The sequence below is a fragment of the Cajanus cajan genome, chromosome 8 (genome assembly GCF_000230855.2).
Source record: "Cajanus cajan strain Asha chromosome 8, NIPB_CcT2T_4, whole genome shotgun sequence".
Lineage (NCBI taxonomy): Eukaryota > Viridiplantae > Streptophyta > Magnoliopsida > Fabales > Fabaceae > Cajanus > Cajanus cajan.
The window spans coordinates 120,560-142,442 of NC_138524.1; the positions used below are offsets into that span (position 1 = coordinate 120,560).

The following is a 21,883-nucleotide window of genomic DNA, read 5'->3' on the forward strand; positions in this document are numbered from 1 at the left end:
TCTATCAATTTTATCTTGTATTTAGAAAAAAAAAGTTAAATAATTATTTTATCTATAATTCATTAACAAATAAATTTTTTGAGATGTATAACATTAAATCTTTTTATTCATAATTCATGCGATTCGAATTAATGAGTTGAACCGAATTGTTCACAAACATGAATCAAATTTAGCTAAAATTTATAAAAAAAATATATCAAAATTGAATGAAACTTTGTTAAATTAAATATTATCAAGTTGAGTTAATTGAGCTAAACTCATTTTTAATCTTAGATGAAAATCTAAATAATATACATAATTTTTTTTTATTAATACACTATAAAAATGATATAAATTAATAGAGCGACAATTCAGCTGATTGAAATTTAAATTTAGATTAAATTCGAATTAATCCAAGTCATGTAGCCATAAATTTGGGCCGGCACAGCCCAACCTAGAAATGCACTGGCCAGTGATGACCCGGATTGACAGGTCTCTTCCCACAACTGCATGCCCTCCGGCTCCAGAACCAAAACCGCCTAGCAACACTATCCAGCAACAGGAACAACATACAAAGCTGCGTCTGCAATATGCAAATGAAGTTTGTGGTGAAGACGGCATGGAACTGTGGTGGTCGGGTAGGAGCTTTAGAGATGGGAAGCTGCCCAGGACCCATTGAGACCCCCGCTCTTCTCCTATCTACCCGTAAAGGGCTTCCTCACTTTATCTCCCCTGACCTGCTCACTTCTCTCCCATCCCCGGATTCCCATCTCCTTCAAATTTCTCCACTTCACTTGTAAGTAGTAACGGCGTCCATTTTTCAAATGTAATAGTAATAGACTTTCATATCATTCTCATTCTCTTCTCTTCTATTTTTCTAGTTTGGAAGGACTTGCTTCAACCACAATATCAAAATTAGGAGGCCTTCATCAGATGCTTGGTTTGCACCAATATGGCATTGCAGCCGTAGCCAGGGACTCCATTCAATGCCTTCCCGAGTCTAAGGGAACTACCAAACTCGGAGCATCTTTTGAGACTCCTTGTGGTCGTCTGTTGGTAAATTAAGTGTCAATTGCTACCTGCCTTGCATTATCTTTCTCTCTACACTCTGCTTTAGTTTTACATTTTAAATAACGATGAATCTATTGTATCTTCTAATCGTACGTTGACATGGCCAGATTAAACCCAAAGATTATGTTGAAATGATTTCATGCATGAAGCCAAATATATGGGCCACTTTGGCTGATGAAGTACCTGCTTGGGTGTCTGATAAAAGGAACAAAACCTCAGTAGATAGAACTGTGCGATGGCTTGATGATTGCCTTGCGTTAAATCCGGTAAAGGACAATTTATGTTTTTTTACCTCTACTTGTGATATGAATTGCGTTCTGAAGCTCATGAGCTCTTAGAAATGTAATAGCTTATTGTCATTCTTACGGATCCTCGTGTCATTTTGTTATCAGATAAAATTAACTATTTTAATTATATTAATGCCTCAAAATTTAGGCAGCTGGATCCATCTTTGGTGCCATTGTTGGAGGCCCAAATTTGGATGAAAGGAAGCGATGTGCAGAGGAGGTAGCCAAGCGAAATGTATCAGGTTTCTTTTTCTTCTGTTGTTTTTACATTTGGAGTAAATGTTTTTTGCACTATTGTTTTGTATATTTTTTTAAGTTTCTTTTTATCTTTTCTATTTTTTCATCACAGGTAAGATGACTTATGGTTCTTGATTTTTGTGAAACACACTAAGCATGGGCGAATATTTCATTACCTTCCTTCTAATCTTGTAAAAATATTATCAAAAAACCCCTAAAAATTATAAATTAATGTTTTCCACAATTGGGTCACATGCAAACTGACCTTGTTTTGCGTGCAACCCAGAAGTTCAGCTCAGAAATGTGATTCACTAATTCTCATGAGCTAAGCGTGATTAAAACTATCCTAGTTGTGATTCATGGCTGATTTTGAATCTTGATTTACCTTGCAATTAATATTGATTGCCATAGGAATCATATCAAATCGGGATTCAGATCTTGTGATTCTAAACATACTCCTAAGTCCCATCTCTCTGCACTCATTCCCAGTGCTTATAACGAGGGATGCTTGCACTTGCAGTTTGGTTTGGATTAGTTTTTAGGTAAAAAAAACATCTAATCTGATTATAAAATACTTTGCGGTTTGATTTGGATTATTTTAAATACAATATCAAACTTTGTCCAATATCCAATCCCATTATAAGTGGGTTGGATTGGATTGGATTGTATGACTTGTTTTTATACTTTTGTTTCTAAACATGCAGTTTGATATAACACTGGAATTTGAGATTTAGGCACACTATTTGAATAGAAATTTATAGTATATGCTATCCCAGAGTTTTAACAACTCCTACAGAGAATAATCCTGTCCAAAGAACTCTCAAATGTACTCTATCCCCCACTACTCTCCTACATAATGGCTCCTATACAATCTAAAAACTGCCTACCATCAACCCATACATAAAATAACTGCTCCTAAAATACATAACTGAACCTGATAACTGTCTATCATCTCAATAGACATAAAATAACTGCTCCTACAGATCTGCCACAAGGCAGATTCTATGTTCTACACATCTTTCTTGAAGGTGTGTTTGGATTGGTGAGTTAAACTCACCATGATTTTTAGAAGCAACTAATAGTTGCTTTTGTAGTGAACTCACCATGATTTTGTACCCACCATGTTTTTTTTACCACTGAACCAATCACACTATAAACTTTCCAAATATAATTGGAAAGACAGGGAAGGGGCAGGCTTTGGAGATAGGTGATTTGAGTCCCGATTTTTCATGATTGGGCTTTTCACTTTATTTGGTATTTTTCTTTTGGTTTTGGTAGTTTGCATTGGACTGAATTGGTTTAAAACACCTTTACCTATAACAAAATGTTGCACAAGAATTCCCTAACAGTCTTCCAGCTCCAGCGTGACTCTGATGATTATTTCTTGAGTCCCATGACTTTATTCATACAAAGTACAGCCCCTTCATGTGTGAGGTTGTTTGTTTGTTGGTTGTGAGTTATTTTCTTCACCGGTAGGCCAATGAGTATTGAAAAACTACTTTATTTTGACAGAAACCTTTAGTAATTTTGCCAACAGAGAGATGACTTTTACACATTTTTGTAATGTCATACATGAGTTTGCACTTTGCAGTGGAGAATTATGTTTTCTTAGAGATAGAATCAATTATCATTTGTGTCAAAATTTTGACACTTTGTACCCATTCCTTCTTTTTTAGTCTAATGGTTAAGATTCATTCCAAACTAATTATGTAACATTCTCCTTTCTGCCCCCACCCAACCCACCAAGTGGAAGATCCCCTGTGTACAAAGAGATTCATCCGGGTTAAATTCATTCCCCTTGTCAAGAACTTCTCTGCTTGTTTCAATAATTCTTAAAAATAACTAATAGGACACTATTGCAATAACTTTCCAGAATGATTCTAGAGGTCAAGAAAGAAGATACTTTTAGTGTTGGAATCAGAAGTATAACATTTACATTTAGTATTAGAATTGACATTCTCTGTTTATGGATAGCGCATGGATTCAGATCTCAAAATCAAGTGTAATAGCATAGCTTTTTAACTATCTTCATATTTCATTTTTTTTCTTCTTATTTTCTCATTTTTTAGACATGAATCTGGTTAATATTGTGGTTTGTTTGGTAAAATTTGTCAATGTCTATTAGTTCCTTATTGTACCTTGTAATTAATGGATTTGAGAATTGAGAGGATTATGGCAAAAACCATTGATCTTTAGGAGCTTTGGCATCATGTCCATGGGTTAGGTGGGAGACAACCCATGAAGCCTGGGTACTCCAAAAATGGAAAATATCGGTGTTGTACTCGTATCAGACACCGATATGGCTCGGATATGCCAAGATACGTATTCAAGAAGTATTCAATTTTTTTTTTTTTTTTTTTTTTTTTTTTTTTAAATTATTGGATACGCTCCGATATGGCTCATAATGGCTGGATAAGGCTTTATAACATGTGATACTGCTTGGATACATTTTTTTTTACCCAAATGTTCATTTTATTAATATTTTAATTTTTTATTTTTAGTTTTAAAATTTTCAAACAAAAAAACCTTTTTAAAAGTTAATATGCGTACTCTACAAAGACACATTTCTCTCTTTTTTTTTTACCAATATTTTATATTGATATAAAATTTTCTATTTTTTTAACGTATCTATAACGTATCGTATCCTTAATTTATAAAAAAAAATCGTATCTCTGTATCCGTGTCGTACTAAGTATCTAGGCTTCATAGGAGACAACATGTCACTTGATTGGTTAAATAAGTTCATTTTGGCCTTTAGATTAAATGAAGATATGATTTGAAATATAAATTGACACCACTAGCTGTCTATTGATTCTATCCTGTATATATGCTTATTGTTTTTTAATCCAAGCCAACAAATACATCCTTGATGATAAACTGCAAACAAAAATATCTACTTATAGCATGTTCAGTGTAGCTTAAATTTGGAGAAATAATCACATATTTTACAAAAACTCTTGTAGCCACAGCTGGCAAAATTAAGCGTTTATTTCTCTAAAATAAACTGTACCATACACTTTTTTCCCTCAAAAATTCGAAATGAATACTCTTTATTTTACTGTTTGTGCATTTTCATTTATGCTATATGATTAATTTGAGATTTTTAAATGCCTGTATTGTTGTGATACGTATGATAGATGAACTGTAATGGTTGATGCAGGATTTTGGATTGGAGGATTTGGTCTTGGTGAGGGCATTGATGAGCGACCTGCTCTTCTAAGTGCTATTATTGTAAGTGCTATTACTTTAGTAAGTCGTTATTATGATTTTATTTAATATGTAAAAATACTTGCAATTAATCCTAACATGTATTTGTCTGTTACAATGAGTACTACTATAATCTGGTTTTCTTATTACTTTTTGCATCTGTTTGTGGACATTCCATTACGATTACTATTTATGCTTCTAAGAAGAATTCATGTCTACATATTCTCCCTTTTTATCCTAATATATAACAATGTCAGTATTGTAGCCTGAGTAAGATACATTCCTCAGATGGCACTCTGTTAATAGCAAATCTGAATACAGAATAATGTGAATGAAGGCTGAGCTCAGTGACGGATCTAGAAATTTTAGATAGTGGGGGCAATAGTTATTCGTATATTTGTAGTCAGTGATGGATCCAGAAATTTTAAATAGTGAGGACAATATTTATTCGTATATTTGTAGTATTAAAAATTTTACATATAATTTTAAAAAATATAAATATATCATAATTATTTTTTACAAGGTTTTATATCTACGATTATAATTAAAAATAAAAATAATTAGGTCCGACTAGATTATATTATAATTTATCTGCCGTAAACATTTTTTCAAATATTTGGTTAGAATTATAATTCTAAAGACCTACTTTAAAATAATTTAACACTAATAAAAATATAAAAATAAATGTTAAATTTTATAAAAACCAAGTTTAATTTATTTATGATATAAACATGTTTTTAATATCTAATATATATTTTTAGATGATAATTTATTTTAAAATATAATTTATAATAAAAATTCTAAATAGAACATAAATCTTCCGATCTTTTCTATTTTGATTTTTTTAATCAACATATATAATCTTACTATTTTGATTTTTTTAATCGCCATATATAATAAATAGAAAACACAATAGGTAAACATACATGCTACAAATTTTATTTTATCAAAAATTAATTTTTTTTTTAACATATTGCATTATATATGTGAGTATTAATATATATATATATATATTATAATTAAACTTAAAAAAAAATATTCGTTATTGAGGAATATTCTTTATTACATAAGAGAATTAATCTTTTTCAAAAGTTTGACAGACATCAAATAAATGAATATCTCCTCAAAATTTACATTTTATACAAACTATAATTTAAACATATGTTTATTTTATTAAAATATAATTTTTATTTTTTAATATATATTATTTTTTAAATAAAAAATATGTGTGTATCAAATGGTAGTGGGGACAAGTGCCCCTACTATACATAACCTAGATCCGTCCCTGGCTGAGCTGTTCACTGTTTTGTGAGGCATAATGATAATTTTTTATTCATAATTTTAATCAAAATACACCTTTTGTTAATAATAAAGGCCACTCCTCATGAGTTATAATGTGATTTTCTTACTATTTTTATTCTGTCTCTCCCTAGGTCTAGTCATATTGTTTCTATTCAAAACATGTTGATTTTAAGAAATTGTGGTTGCCTGCTGTACATCTCCATTTCTCTCTTACTACACTCGTTATGGATATTTTTAGTGTTATATGATACAAATTTCCTTTGATTAAGCAATCTCCTAAATGAGGAAACTAGGAAATAGAGAAATAATAATCAATAAGTATCGGTCTCAATCAGCTGACATATAACCATTCATGTCATCTAACAACTTAAGCTTTTGGGGGAGTGATAAAATGTAATGGTATAAAGGAGAGATTATTATTGATGAAGAAAAAGACAATGAGCTTGAGCTCTTAAAATGGAAAACCCAAAACCAAGGCTCCTCAGAGAAAACAAATTTTCTGTCCAAAACCACCAGGAAAAATGACTAGTTGTCCTACCCTGATACCCCCCCCTCTCTCCTATTATCATACTGCCAACTCAGCATCTATAACTAACTCCCCCCTTGGTATATTTCTTTTTTCTTATGAGCGTATACTTTTCATATTTTGGGCTTCCCACGAATAGAGATCACCAACTGATCCACATCTTGCACTGCTTAATCATTCACATTAGCTTTAATACCCGAGATTCTATCTGGTAGTTTTTGGTGAAAGTTATAACTTAATATCATAAACTGACATTATTCTCAGGATGTCTTGCCAGATGAAAAGCCACGCATGATCAGTGGGCTTGGACTCCCAGGTACACATGGTCTAACTAGTTAATATTTGTGTTCATGCTCTGCTTAGTGGAGGTGTTTTACCTTAAATTTTTTTTTCCTGTTTGGTTATCTTTTCCTCGTCTCTTTTACCTTTCGTTTTCTTATTGTAATCAATATTGAGTTCATTGACCTCAATCATTTTACTTATTTGGCTGATGATTTATTATGTTGAGAACTGCTACACAATCATAAACACAAAGTCAATAAGTAGGTTAAATCACAGATGTTGATTACTTGATTCAATTGACTAGGCATGGAGTTGATAAAAACTCATCAGGGTTGTGCTATTCACTCTTTTGCACAGCTAATCTATAGAACTTGTCTTGGTTCTTAAAATGGATTATTTCTTGATTATGTTGAAATACAAATTTATTGCACATAAAAGCTGATTTCAACTTTGCAGAGGAGATCTTGGAGGGAATTGATGCTGGGATTGATCTTTTTGATTCAACGTTAGTAGTTAATTCCAATTTCCTTTTGCTCAATATCTCTATTCTCCTTGGTGTATTGTGTCATGGAATTTGGAAGGTTTCTGTGATGGTTCATAGGTACATCTATTCCCTCACACTTGGAGGATTTGCACTAACGTTTTCGCTGGACAAGAGCGGGAATCAATATAAATATCAGAAAAGCCCGATTGAAAGTGACTTGACTAAAATTAATTTGAGAGCAAAAATTTACAGGTAAGAGGATCATTTAACTGCTTTCTGAATTTGACACTATCAATTAGCGTTGAAATCTTTGTTGGTAGGTTACAACAAATTTTAGTAAACTTGGAATGTAAATGGATGCTATTTAATTATAGTTTTAAATCAATCTAATTTTTGGTTTATGGATTTTTTCTGGTGTATCCAGTAGTCTATTTTAACCAAATTAATTATGCTCACTCAACCAACATTAGTTAACATAAGTGGTAGCTGTTTGTGTCTCTTAACCAAGTTGTCTAGGATTCAAATTTTGACCTTGGATGTAAAATAGACTATGTTAGGAGGGGGACCAACAAAGAGAATAGACTATGTTGGGAGGGAAATATCTACCTTGAGTGTGCTCATGGTTCCCAACAGAGATTAATCATTGCTTTTGGTAATGGATATTTCATACCGGTACCATGGTTACAAAAAAAAAAAAAAGTTCTGTTCACTCATTTTTTAATTTCAGTGAAGCCGAATAATAATGTTTAGTGAATTGCTGGAGTGAAAAACCACTCAGCAGGCCATATATTTATTTTGATTCAAAAGTTACGTTCATGAGTAGTTAAGGGCACTAAATACAATTTCCTAACAGTTACATGAATCTGAACAATCAATCATGTAACCTAGACTTTTAGGGTCTGTTTGGTAGTTAGGATAGGATATGATAGAATAAAAGTAGAATACATAAGAACGATAAATTTTAATTTTATCTAATGTTTGGTACACACTATGATAACAAATTAGATAAGTTTTTTATTTTACGTATTTTATATTTGACAGAAACTAATGGATATAGTATAAATTAGGCTTAAATATGTTTGTAGTCTCTGTAAAATAAGTGAGTTTTGATTTTGGTCCTTGTAAAAAAAATATTTTTCATCCTTCTAAAATTTGTTAACATTGTTTTTGATCCTTGTAAAACATTTTTGATCCCCGTAAAATATTTTTCTTTGATTCTCATCTCTCTAAAATCATTATTTTTTGTCTCTAACAATGATTATTAGGTAAATAAATAGCATTTTTAGAGGTGTAACACATTAACACGGTATTGTTAATTGTTATGGGTAACACTTGATATGGTGACCTAACATTTTAATAAAAAAATAAGTACTTAAATATGATTACAAAATAACAAGGTTTAAAAACAATCCTTCTAAATTTTAGAAGGATGATAAACAAAGAAAAAAATTTACAAGGATCAAAATCAAAACTTGTTTCATTTTTTTCTGGAATTAAAAGCATTTAACTTTTTAAAATTATAATTATTATTCAAATATTTTCTTATAAATTTTTTTGTATAATAATTCTTTATTTTTAATATTTCAATTAATAGTGTATTTTAAATTTACATTTGAAAATTTATTATAATTGTATATAAGTTAAAATGTTGAATACAAGTTTTATAATATATGTTTTGCTATATATATTATATAAATATAGAGAGAGAGAGAGAGAGAGAGAGAGAGAGAGAGAGAGAGAGAGAGAGAGAGAGAGAGAGGGAAGACGAAGCCGGGGGGTGGGGAGGACTTATTCCATCCTGTCACTTTTTAACGCAGCTCCTCCCTTGGGATAAAATACACTGGATCAAAATGACAGGATAACGAGTAGGTTAAGACTTTCATATCATGTTGATGCAACAAACAAATAATTATAACAATATACGATAATCATATCCTGATCACCAAAGGGGTTCTTAATGTTAATTATTAGACCTATATCCTACATTCCTTCTCATGCCGGAGCACATAAGTCAAATGCTCATATCTTGGAACAAATGAATTGAATTCTAGGTCCCAGAGACTTTGTGATGATGTCTGCTTGTTGGTCATTAGAACTAACACATTCTGTGATGATTTCCTTGGAAGGAGCCTTTTCTGGAACAAAAAGACAACTAATTTGAATATGCTTAGTTGTTTCATGAAACATTGGATCCGAGAGTATATGAGAGTTGTCTTATTATCACAACATAATTTCATCTTTTGGATATATCGAAACTTCAATTCTTGAAGGAGATGCTTAATCCAACTAAGTTCATGTTCAAGTAGCCATGGCCCTGTGCTCTAGAGTCTGGCCCATGCAACATTTTGTTCTTTACTTTTCTGAGAGACAATATTGCCTCCAATAAAAACACGATATCCATCTTGAACTAGAACGTCTGTCAAGTGCTGTCTTAGTAGGATGCTTGCATCAATCATGGCTTGTCGGCTTGTTGCCATTTTGGATGATCAAGTAATTGGTCAACATTCTTAGGAATTGAAATGGAAGATAGAAATGATACAAATGAAAAATAGGAAGATGATAAATGGTGATAAGTGATAACTTTAAAAATTATTAATAGGACATGGATTGTGAGTGGACCTCGTGCTTTTTCCAAAAGCAATAGGCCAGTCAGAATCTGCTTTTGGATGGTTTGTAGTAGAGGTAGTTGAAGGAGTAAGACATGAATCATCGTGTGGTTTAACTTCCACTGCAACTGGTTCTGCAGCTCGTTCCTTACATTTATAGGTGATGAGAAGAGGTTGGGACCTACAATCATCTTCATTAGATTCAATAGTAGGATTACTTGGTTCCTGTATAAGAGAAAGAGATGGGTGCAGTGCAAGTCTGGTTAAACTTGCCTCAAATTTTGTTTGTAATTTAGTTGGTACCCCTGGTATCTTTTCTAATGAATTTTCACATTGCTGATAAAAAAGACCGATGGATACAAGTATGGAATTGGTAACACTAAAACGACAAAGTTGTTCTCTCATTTGAGAAAGAAGAGAAATATAGGGTATCTGGCCCACGAAGATGACATTATTAGCTGATATGAAGTAGTGATTACTGGCGGAGAATAACAATGATAATCTTTTTGTTGTTTGGACTCTGGAATACCCAAGAAACACACATTTTGTAGTTTGAGGGATTTTTTTTTCCAATCATGAAAAGAGATTATGAACAAAACAAGTAGATGAAAAAACTTGAGGATTAACACGAAACAAATGGATCCTTAGGAAATAAAATGGAATTAGAAATTTTATTATCAAGAACAAAGGAAGTCATTAGATTAATTAGAAAACAATCAGTAAAAATGACCAGTTCAGCCCAGACCAGATGAGATGTTAGGTGTTTGGTTTATCCTTTGCTTTTGTCTTCCATTGATATTTTCCACTGATTATTTACAAGAATATGTTTTCATTTAATTTCCCATTTTCAAAGATTTTTACAAATGAAACAGAAAAAAGCCAGCATTAGTTACTTTCATCATTTCCTTCACTGCATCTTGTCAAAAAAAAAAAAATGAATACAATGTCATTTTTTTTGTAAATATTAATGAAAACTGTAATTGACTTTACATAATGTGACACATTACAATTTAATGTAATGTTATGTGATAATGAAACTTAAAGCATTCACACCTATTTATATTAACTATGGAAACAAATCATCAAATACTATATAGCATGGAAAATAAAAAGAAGGAAAACTAATTCTTAGAGATAAATTTTAAGATACTAAAACACATTGTAAGATATAATATTGATATTGAGATATTCTAGCACTCCCTCTTGGCTTAGGGGTTTTAGAGGAGAGAGAAGAAGGAGATCAAACAAATTTGAAAGGAAGGGTTTAAACTAGGGTAAAATGGAACAGGGAGCAGCCAATGAATACGGCAGGACCAGCCTTGAGAAAAGGCAATGTTGACAAGGCTGAGGGGTCATTCAGCAAGGACACTTGAAGGGATGGCTGATCAGGTTGAACAAGATGGTGGTCTCTCCATGGATGGACACCAAGAGAACAAATGCAAGTGAATCAGTCTCCAACTGTGGCAAAAATAAAGAAAGAAAAAAGTACAAAAACTGGATTGAACCAAAAGAGCTCTGCATTTTAGAAACTCAATAACAGAATAGTGATAGAAGATTAGGTTATGGAGGATGATACTACTGTGATAGATAATTTTTAAGATAATATTGATATTGAATTGTTATTGAATACACCGAATACAGTAGAATTGATATTGAATCCTAAGATATAATTTTTAAGATAATCTAAAATCTAAAATATTTTGTTGTAAATATTTTAAATATCTTTGGATATTTGTTTACCTATTTCCTATTGTTGTTATTTTCCTTTTAACCATAATAGTCATTGACCCTATAAACAGGAGATCGGTGAACATGCAAAATATACAGTTTCCTTTATTTTCAGCTTATTCAAACGTATAATATTGATATTTGGAGATATTCCAACAAAAACATATTAAAAATGAAATCAGAAAATAAATTGAAGACCACCTTATTTACTCATTTATCTGCTTTTGATTTTATGCAGGAAAGATATGTCCCCCATTTTAGGAAACTGTACCTGCTATACATGCAAGAATCATACTAAAGCATATATCAATCACCTATTTAATGTTCATGAAATGCTGGCACAAATTCTGCTTGAAATGTATGAATTTCTTTGCTTCAAATTATAGTAGCAACAATACTATTACAAATAATTATGAATATGGTCATTTCTCTAACAACAATACATGTGTCAATACTGAATTTTGCAGCCACAATACACACCACTATTTGACGTTCTTTCATGTTATAAGAGAAGCAATAAAGGATGGAAGGTTTGAGAAATTTCGACAGACATTCATTGAGAGCAGGCGTGCACATTACGAAAGGGAAGCTGTTTGTGCTTGAGGTCATATAGTGTATTCATCAGGGTTTTAGCTTAGATTTGATATACCCATGAAGCATGAACCAGCATTATACAGAAAGGATATCTTAATTGTGCAAACTGACTAGATTGGCTGTCGTTAGATACAATTTCTTTGATTACAGGGTGTTCTCTTCACTGTTTCATTTGTAACTAATACTAACATTACTCATCTTACATCTTACTGAGAAAGTATCATATAACTTGTATATCATGTAGTTATGGTGCTTGTAAATCACCTTGATATAGATCTGTTGCACAAAATAAAGATGTAATTTATATCAGGCGTGCACACTACGAAAGGGAAGCTGTTTGTGCTTGAGGTCATATAGTGTATTCATCAGGGTTTTTGCTTAGATTTGATATACGCATGAAGCATAAACCAAGCATTATACAGAAAGGATATCTTAATTGTGCAGACTGACTAGATTGGCTGTCGTTAGATACAATTTATTTGATTACAGGGTGTTCTCTTCACTGTTACATTTGTAACTAATACTAACATAACTCATCTTACATCTTATGGAGAAAGTGTCATATAACTTGTATATCATGTAGTTATGGTGCTCGTAAAGCATCTTGATATAGATGTGTTGCACAAAATAAAGATGTCATCTATATGGGTATAACTACTATCTAGTTGTGTTGATAGAATTAATGTTGGACATTAAGATCATGATGATTGATTGAATTAATCTCATTCATCAGTGATAAAGGATTGAGTTGGTCAAATTCATCACACTATTATTTTTGATAAGATTTTAATGAAGAGATACTTTAGTGAGTTAATAATTTGATAAAATTAAAAAAGTTAAAAAATTAAGTGTTACTAAAAAAAAACCTTGAGCAGTCTAAGATTTTAGATGTATCGAAAAGGATAATAATGTAAATATGTTATCCTATTTCATTTATATATAGCCAATGGACTTGATGGTATTAGGCTTTGGGGTAAATTGTTGTATTTTCTGGCGTAAAATGTTGCTATCTCTGAATGTATAGGAATATTGGAATGACAAAAAAAAGGTTTTGTTTTATTATGTGTGTGCTTGTTCAAGTAAGTGAAAAATAACATTATTATTTTTGTGGTTGGATGAGTAGTATGTATCTCACTATCTTAATACTCATTGGTATATAATATTGTTATTTTAAAATTTGTCAACATAAATGCCTAAATATTAAATAAAATATTTAAATAATCAAATACACTAAAAAAATACAAGTGACTCTTTGTATTATAAATAATATTTCTCAACACTAATATTTTGTTTGTAATTGTACAATAAATTGAATGTAGTGTGAAAATTTTTCAAATAGACTTTTAAAAAATTTGACCATTGGAAAAATATTTATTAACTAAAAGTTAAAAATGGTTAAATTATATTTTTAGTCATTTATTTTATTTTTGTCATTTATTTATTAAAATATTAACTTTGGTTATCTATTTTTATATTTGGATCAATTTAGCATTTTTAAAACAATAATAAATTTTCATTTTGTGACATAATTTTTGATTCAATTTTTGAATGATTCTAGATATAAAACTTGTAATAATAGATTCAACTATATAAAAATTATACAATTCAATTGTCGCGTTTGAATCCATAAGTACTATAATATAATGAAAATCATGAAAAAAAAAATATATTTCATAAGTAACTAGAAAATAATATGAAGTTATAATTTTTGGATTTTTAATTTATTTTATATTTATTTTTATATAATTTTTACCATGTCTAATACTTTTTTTATTTAATTACATGCATTTTTTAATTAAAAAAACTATACTTTTGATTTAGGCTATTTTTAGCTATTTTAAAATATTTTTTTACTTTTTATCTGTTTGCCAATTTATTTTTTTAAAATAAGCAGTTATTTATTAATTTTTTTAAAAGAAACTCCTATCCTAAAAACAATTTTTGAAGTTTAAAAAAACCAGCCCTATATAAGTAAGCATTGTAATTTATAATTAGCGCGGTGCCCTCCATGCTCAAGGCGAGGAAATCATGCCACCATGCTTTTGTGTTTTTTAATATATAAAAGTTTCGTGCAAGTGTGTCCTCATCCTCGTTATTATTAGAATATATATATGATATATAATATATAATATAACATGCGTGGCTCTCGTGGGAGGCCTCCCTAATTTTTATTTTTCGTAGTACTTGCAGTTGTTTTCCATTATATTGGAAGCGGGGATGATCAGGGTGAGTTAGTAAGTTTCAACTCGGTTATTATGTCTATCTCTGGCCGTCCAACAGAGCAGGTGACCATGGGAGGATTACGAATATCATCACTGAATTTGACACCAACTACATTGGCTATCAGTACTGTGGTTGCTACTTTGCTGATATGGTGGTTTTGGAACGCGCTCAACTGGGTTTGGCTGAGACCAAAGAGGTTAGAGAGGCGTCTCAAGGAGCAGGGTCTCCAAGGCAATTCCTACCGCCCTTTGGTTGGAGACATCAGAGATATGGTTAAAATGACTAAGGAAGCCAAATCCAAACCCATGGATCCTCACTCTAATGACATTGCTCCCCGTGTATTGCCTTACGTTGTCCACACCATCGCTAAATACGGTCAGTCACTGCCAATACTACTTCACTCTCTATCTTATTATCTTTTGAGCATCATTATCAGTTTATCATTATTCCCTAATACCCTAGCCCTAAAATTGACCATGCTGTTTAACTTTTTTTTTTTTTTTTTTTTTAATATTTTTATATGTCATTATATATTGAGTCCCTTTTCAAACAAGACAAATTACTGGAATTGCTTTTGACATTGCTAATTAACGTCAACCTTTTCATACCAAATCTTTTCCTTTTAAATGTTGCTAACAACTTCTGAATAATGTAAATACAGGTAAGAATTCATTTATGTGGCTTGGTCCAAGACCAAGACTATTCATCTTGGATCCAGACAAATTCAAAGAAATTGCTACTAAGGTCTATGAATTTCAAAAGCCCGAAACTAGTCCACTTTTCAAGCTTCTAGCATCAGGATTTGCAAATTACGATGGCGACAAGTGGGCTAAACACAGAAAGATCGTGAGTCCAGCATTCAATGTAGAGAAATTGAAGGTTAGCTTGTCGTTCTTCTCACTGCCATTACTGTTATATCAAAAGCACTCATAAATCTGCAGGTTATCCCTTAAAACGACTTTTGCTAACATGCAAGCAGGTCAAATAAACAAAAGGAACGAATTGGCTACATTACTTCTAGCGGGAATAAATGAATCCTCTATTGTAAATTTCTCATATGACATAAAAATGGTGTTTACTTCTTTATTGATAGATATAGGATAACTATAAGGGGGCGTGTCAAACTTTGTAAATTTTTCTAAAGAAAGAACACTAGTATCAGCCTATCAGGTGATCAATTTCCCATAAGAAAATCCATTAACACTTCTAGAGTTGTTTGTTCCTTTCATATGTATGAGACGCTCAGTTAATATTCTTTATATGAATTCTCTTCAAGCATCAGTGTTTATGTAATCATTTAAAGTGAACACTCTTATGTACCTTGAATTCATGGGTGATGTTAACGCACTTAATATGGTCTGTTTGTATGATTCATGAAAATTGCCACAGCTCTTGGTACCAATATTTTGCCAGAGTTGCGATGATTTGATCAGCAAATTGGACAGTTTGTTATCTTCGTCTAATGGGTCCTGTGAGTTAGATGTGTGGCCTTTGGTCCAAAACGTGTCAAGCGACGTCCTTGCTCGTGCAGGCTTTGGAAGTAGCTATGAAGAAGGAAGGAAAGTATTCGAACTTCAAAGGGAAATGCTTCAACATACTATGACGCTCTTTAAGTTTGCTTTCATTCCAGGTTACAGGTAAGACTTCATTTGGAACTAACATTCATTTATGTTATGGTGCATACAAAGCAAAACTCTCAGTTCCAGGAGAAAGGCAAAAAAACATGTTGTACTTTGAATTTCTCAAAGAGACGTACAATAAGATAAAATTCATAAGATGTATTTCAGAATCTATCGATACAGAATTAAACTAGTTTTGTATCTCAAAATTAAGACAGGGTTTTTATTTTGTATGAAGTTTAAAAGGTTTCGTTGGCCTGAATTGCCAGCGTAGAGATTCGGTGATGGTCTTGTGATGAATGGCACTAATAAATCTAATCATGCTTATTTGGTAGGTTTCTGCCAACGCGTACCAACAGGAGGATGAAAGCAATTGACGAAGAAATACGAGCATCACTTATGGGTATCATCAACCGAAGGTTAAAAGCAATCAAAGCAGGGGAGCCTACTAACAATGACTTGTTGGGCATACTCTTGGAATCAAATTACAAGGAATCTGAAAAAAGAAGTGGTGGAGGAATGAGTTTAAGGGAAGTAGTGGAAGAAGTCAAGCTATTTTATTTGGCAGGGCAGGAGGCGAATGCGGAATTGCTGGTCTGGACTTTGTTATTATTAGGCAAGCATCCTGATTGGCAAGAAAAGGCGAGGGAGGAGGTTTTCAAAGTGTTCGGTAATGAAAAGCCAGATTATGATAGGCTAGGTCAACTTAAAATTGTAAGTTTCATCTATGTAATTAAATTAATGGCTTCACTTCATTCATTTGATGAGGGATAACATTTCAGTTCAGATTTCACCCTAATCACTCTTTTTCGAACAGGTGTCAATGATTCTGCAGGAGAGTCTCAGATTATATCCACCAGTAGTTATGTTCTCTCGGTATCTTCGAAAAGATACGAAACTTGGAGACCTTACAATTCCCGCTGGAGTGGAGCTTGTAGTACCTGTGTCAATGCTACACCAGGCTAAGGAGTTTTGGGGCGATGATGCCGGGGAATTCAAACCAGAAAGATTCTCAGAAGGAGTCTCAAAGGCAACAAGAGGCAAACTTTCATACTTGCCATTTGGATGGGGCCCTCGACTCTGCATAGGACAAAATTTTGGCTTGTTAGAAGCAAAAGTAGCCGTGTCAATGATCCTGCAACGTTTCTCCATCGAGTTCTCCCCGTCCTATGCTCATGCGCCGTCCTTTATTATTACTCTACAGCCTGAGCGTGGGGCTCATCTCATTTTACACAAACTGTAGAATGCAATACTTAGCAAAAAAATAAATTAGGCGTCTTTATTTGAAAGCAGCGTGCATTCTTATGGTGTCTGTAAGGTTAATTCTGTTATTCCTGGTAGATTGTAATGGATATGACAAATCTGAACCTTTACGTAAAGTTTATTTCAATATCGATTCGTGATTATTGAAACCTTGTTTTGGCTCAGCAGCAACTCTGGACGGTCGACTTGGCTGGCAATGAGATCTTTACTCAGTGACACTTAAAATACGGGTATTTCTTCGGTAAATGTTACTATATAACATGTATGGAAAGAATAACCGTTAAAATAGTGGGAAAAAGGATATAACGTTCACTAATAAGTGTGTTTCATAGTAAGAATTCATATTCTCTTATTAGAATGTATTTTCTAGATCTCTTAACATTACTAGTTCTCTCATATGCCAATTTTAAAGTGTTTCACATTTTTTAGAGGATTTACATTGATAAATTCTAAAGAATTTATCATGAGATAATACATATGAAATCATGTTCTTAACTCTATAATCATATTATGTTATTCTCTTTTCATCGTCATTTCACTTACTTCAATGTTTTTTTCTCTTCTCATTTTTTTCTTCACTCATAGGAATATATATATGATTCATTCTCAACAACATCCCATATAATTATATCAATTGCTTTAATGAAAATTTTCATTCTAATTTTTTGATATACACAATTTTCACAATTGAAAATAAGAGGTCTATGTATTGAAATTCTCTCGCCATATGGTAGATTAATTATTACTAGCCATTTTAAAGAAATTTGATTAATTTTCAAGAACCTTACTTTGATACAAATTGTTAGAAGATATGGTTTATCAAAGAGGAGGGTGAATTAGATATTAAAAAACTTATTTCTAAATCATCTTCATTTAAAGAGTTTTCTAAGACTTTTCAATGAAGTCTATTGATATATTGTTGTATATAAGATATGTTGTTGAGATTATCTTATACATGCAATATCATATTCAATTAGTCTTATATGCAATGTTCATATCTCAAGTCACACAATGTTAAACATATAATCATATATGCATGAATGTAAAGATTGGTGTATGGATAGAAAAATTGTATAACAAATTTATACCAATTCAATCACATCCACTTGTGACCTACATTCAGTTTTCAATAAACCTAATTGAGATTTTTTAACTAATATTTAATGTTAGAAGTTTTATAACCATAATACCACATACAATTTACTCCCACACAATTAAAGAAATTACTTAAATCCAAAAAAGCACTATCTTGTAGCATTCCACTACAAGATTCTCTTTTCCTAAGAAACTTACTTAAGATAACTAGTTATAAATATTAAAGAACAGATTCACCTGATATACAAAACATTTCAGACTAAGTGAATCAAACCAATGTAGCTTAACCTATATCTCCAATAAAGATGATGATGATCAATTCAATTATTGAATCCTTCCACAAAAGGTATCAAACCTCTTCTTGTAAAAAATAAATATCTTTCTGAGATTATTTTCAAAAGTAATATCACAAAAATTCAAGTTCACTAGGTTATGAACGTGAAAAATGATATATAGAATTTTTTGACAAATATAATTTGAATATTTTCATTCATAATCGATTATTTTGTTCTTCGCAAATCTATAAATCAACCAAGAATAGTTTAATCAATTATTTTGAGTGATAATTGATTATTCCAAAAAGTTGTTTTTGAAATAATCAATTATTTTGCTGAATAATCAGTCATTACAACATAGTTTCTCATGTTATTGAAAAACAAAGCAAATCTTAAATAAAAATTTAATATCTCAATTTTTCATATAAGTCCTCCTTTCAAATTGTTAGAAAACATGGTTTATCCAAGAGGGGGATGAATTGAATATTAAATTTTTTCTTTCTAAATCATCTTGGTTTAAAATCTTAGAATAAAACTTTCTAATGAAGTATATTGATATATAGTTTTACATAGGATATGATGATCAAATTATCTTATACATGCAATATCATATTCAATTAGTCTTATATGTGATGTTCATGTTTCAAGTCATATAACATTAAATATATAATTAGATTTGCAAGAATGTAAAGACAGAGGAATACAAAAAAATGCACAACAAATTTATATTGGTTCAGACACATCCACTTGTGACCTACATCTAATCCCTAATCAATCCAATTGAGACTTTTCATTAATATTTATTGTTAGAAGTTTTACAATCACAATATCACATGCAATTTACATCCACACAATTAAAGAAACCACTTTTTGTACCTCAAGAAACACTATCTTGTAGCACTTAACTACAAGATTCTCTTTTCCTAAGAAACTTACTTAAGAAAATTAGTTACATAGATTAAAGAACGGAATCACTTGGCATACAGAACATTTCAGAGTAGGTGAATCAAACTAATATAGCTTAGCCTACATCTCCAATGAAGATGATGACGATTTATTTAATTCTTGAATTCTTTCTTGAGGTTCCCACAAAAGGTATCAAACCTCTTCTTACAAACAGAAATGTTTTTCAAAGATTATTTTCAAAAGTAACATCACAAAGATTCAAGTTCATAGAGTTCTAAACGCGAAATGATATGTAGAGTTTTCTGATAAAAATAATCAATTTTTTTTCTTCACAAATCTAGAAATCTACCAAGAACAATTTAATCAATTATTTAGAGTGATAATTGATTATTCTAAAAAGTTGTTTATGAAATAATTGATTATTTTATTGAATAATCGATTATTATGGGAAAATTTATTAGGTTACTGAAAAATAGAGTAAATAACCGATTATTACTTAAGATAATCGTTTAAGTGAAAACTTAATATCTCAATTTTTCATACTTGTCCTCTTTTCACATCACTTGTAAAGCTTCTTTTTATCATCAATCATCATCTAGATAGAAATTCAAAGCTAAGTTACATAAAAAACACAAAGCACACAAGCAACAAAAACTTAAACACATAACAAGATACAATTTGTACTTTTATCACTCAAGAGGCTTATATTTGTAATCATTAAAACTAATTTCAACTTATCTTCATCTTGAATTTGATCAACGTTTCCAACAATACATTCATGGAGTCAAGTAACAACATGAGCATGACAAAGTTGTTACAGGTGATAAATTATAGTGCCTTCTATTTTTTGTTAGTTTTTTATTTGTTAAATTACTTTTGTAAAATGGGGTATACATATATGTATATTGGCATAACTGTCTAACATTGGACATGGACCAAATGATGTTACCAATTCTCAAAGCAAAGAAGGACAAAATGATCTATGAAGTAATTTTGTCATATTACTCTTAGAGAATTTTTATAAACATTAAGTTGTTGGTTTAATGATTCTAATTTAAAATTTTTGGTTTCATGTATTCTTCTAACTTGTGTTGCAAGTATACTATTGCAGTTTAGATGTTTTTCTTGGCCTTGTGTTGTAGAAATAAATTTATCACTTTATTATATAATCTTAGAACAAATAAGAAATTCATTTGATGTTAATGTTAATGCAAAATAAAAATTATAATAATGGAATAATCTTCTATCCTTTTATTATTATTGAAATTATAGTACATCAGTACAAATTTACTAATTCAAGGTTGACTTTTACAATTGAGTAGTTTACAATCTTTACAAATCAAAAATGTATTTTAATCTTCAACGTGTATGTATAGTTGAAATTCAGAATCTAATGCATCCTTGTGTGTTTTTAGTCTTGGTCAAGCTTTGTGTTTGGCTGGGGATCTACTGATTTGAGGTTGTCCAACTATAGAAAAAATGTTAGAAATTAGATAAAAAGAGAGGGAAAATGTACATATAAGATATTATAATGACAATGGAAAAGAAAAGAAAAAATAGTGAAACTTATATAAAAATATTATATAAGCTACATTAATTCACTACTGATATTAATTTCAATGAGTGTTGTAGGTTGATTGCGCCAACAGGCATGGGAGCTTGTTGGAAGTGGTTTGGGTTCTCACTCTTGCATGTCATTATTCTCTATGAATCCACCTGGGTTACTCAACTCAAAGTGATAATTCTACTTTCTTGTTGTAGTATTTGGGTCCAAGAGCTCCAAGTAGTAGCAGAACATACAACCATTGAATTAACGAAAAGGACAAGCTAGGTTCGCTTTCAGAAGTGTTTGTTGGTCTTGTAGGCCTCAAATACAATGTGGTAGCAACAAAGTCTGGACCAGCAATTTACGAATGACATATATTGTTTACATCCTACCAACTTAGTCTTGAATGGTAATTATCATACCTAGTGAGATTTGATTACGTGTCTGTTACTAAAGTATAAAACCAAAAGCCTATTTGTACATCTCCTTTCTATAGGCTTGCTCATGGTTGATAATTGCTATTGAACTTCCCCACTCAAGGTACTAACTATACCATTAAATTTCTCTAATATAAATGTGGTGCCTTCTATTAGTTCTAAAGCAAAAAGGCAAAGAGTGATTTAGTTAGTGGTTTTTAAGTCGATCGAGCTGAA

The 21,883-nt window shown here is 31.2% G+C and overlaps 2 protein-coding genes across 2 annotated transcripts; both read left to right on the forward strand.

The window, feature by feature from the left end:
• Nucleotides 1–429: 429 nt before the first annotated feature.
• Nucleotides 430–12,612, forward strand: LOC109798245 (uncharacterized). Its single transcript, XM_020358448.3, has 10 exons — nucleotides 430–775; nucleotides 861–1,035; nucleotides 1,158–1,316; nucleotides 1,486–1,579; nucleotides 4,735–4,805; nucleotides 6,874–6,925; nucleotides 7,348–7,396; nucleotides 7,493–7,627; nucleotides 11,948–12,067; nucleotides 12,177–12,612. Exons 1-10 carry the CDS (start codon nucleotides 570–572, stop codon nucleotides 12,310–12,312), a joined length of 1,197 nt encoding a protein of 398 aa, XP_020214037.1. The 5' UTR covers nucleotides 430–569; the 3' UTR covers nucleotides 12,313–12,612.
• A 1,838-nt stretch (nucleotides 12,613–14,450) lies between these two features.
• On the forward strand, nucleotides 14,451–17,557 carry LOC109799157 (cytochrome P450 72A14). The gene is made up of 5 exons (XM_020359687.3): nucleotides 14,451–14,901; nucleotides 15,188–15,405; nucleotides 15,916–16,163; nucleotides 16,481–16,859; nucleotides 16,963–17,557. The coding sequence occupies exons 1-5, from the start codon at nucleotides 14,559–14,561 to the stop codon at nucleotides 17,386–17,388; spliced, it is 1,614 nt and encodes a 537-aa protein (XP_020215276.1). The 5' UTR covers nucleotides 14,451–14,558; the 3' UTR covers nucleotides 17,389–17,557.
• The last annotated feature ends 4,326 nt before the right edge of the window (nucleotides 17,558–21,883 follow it).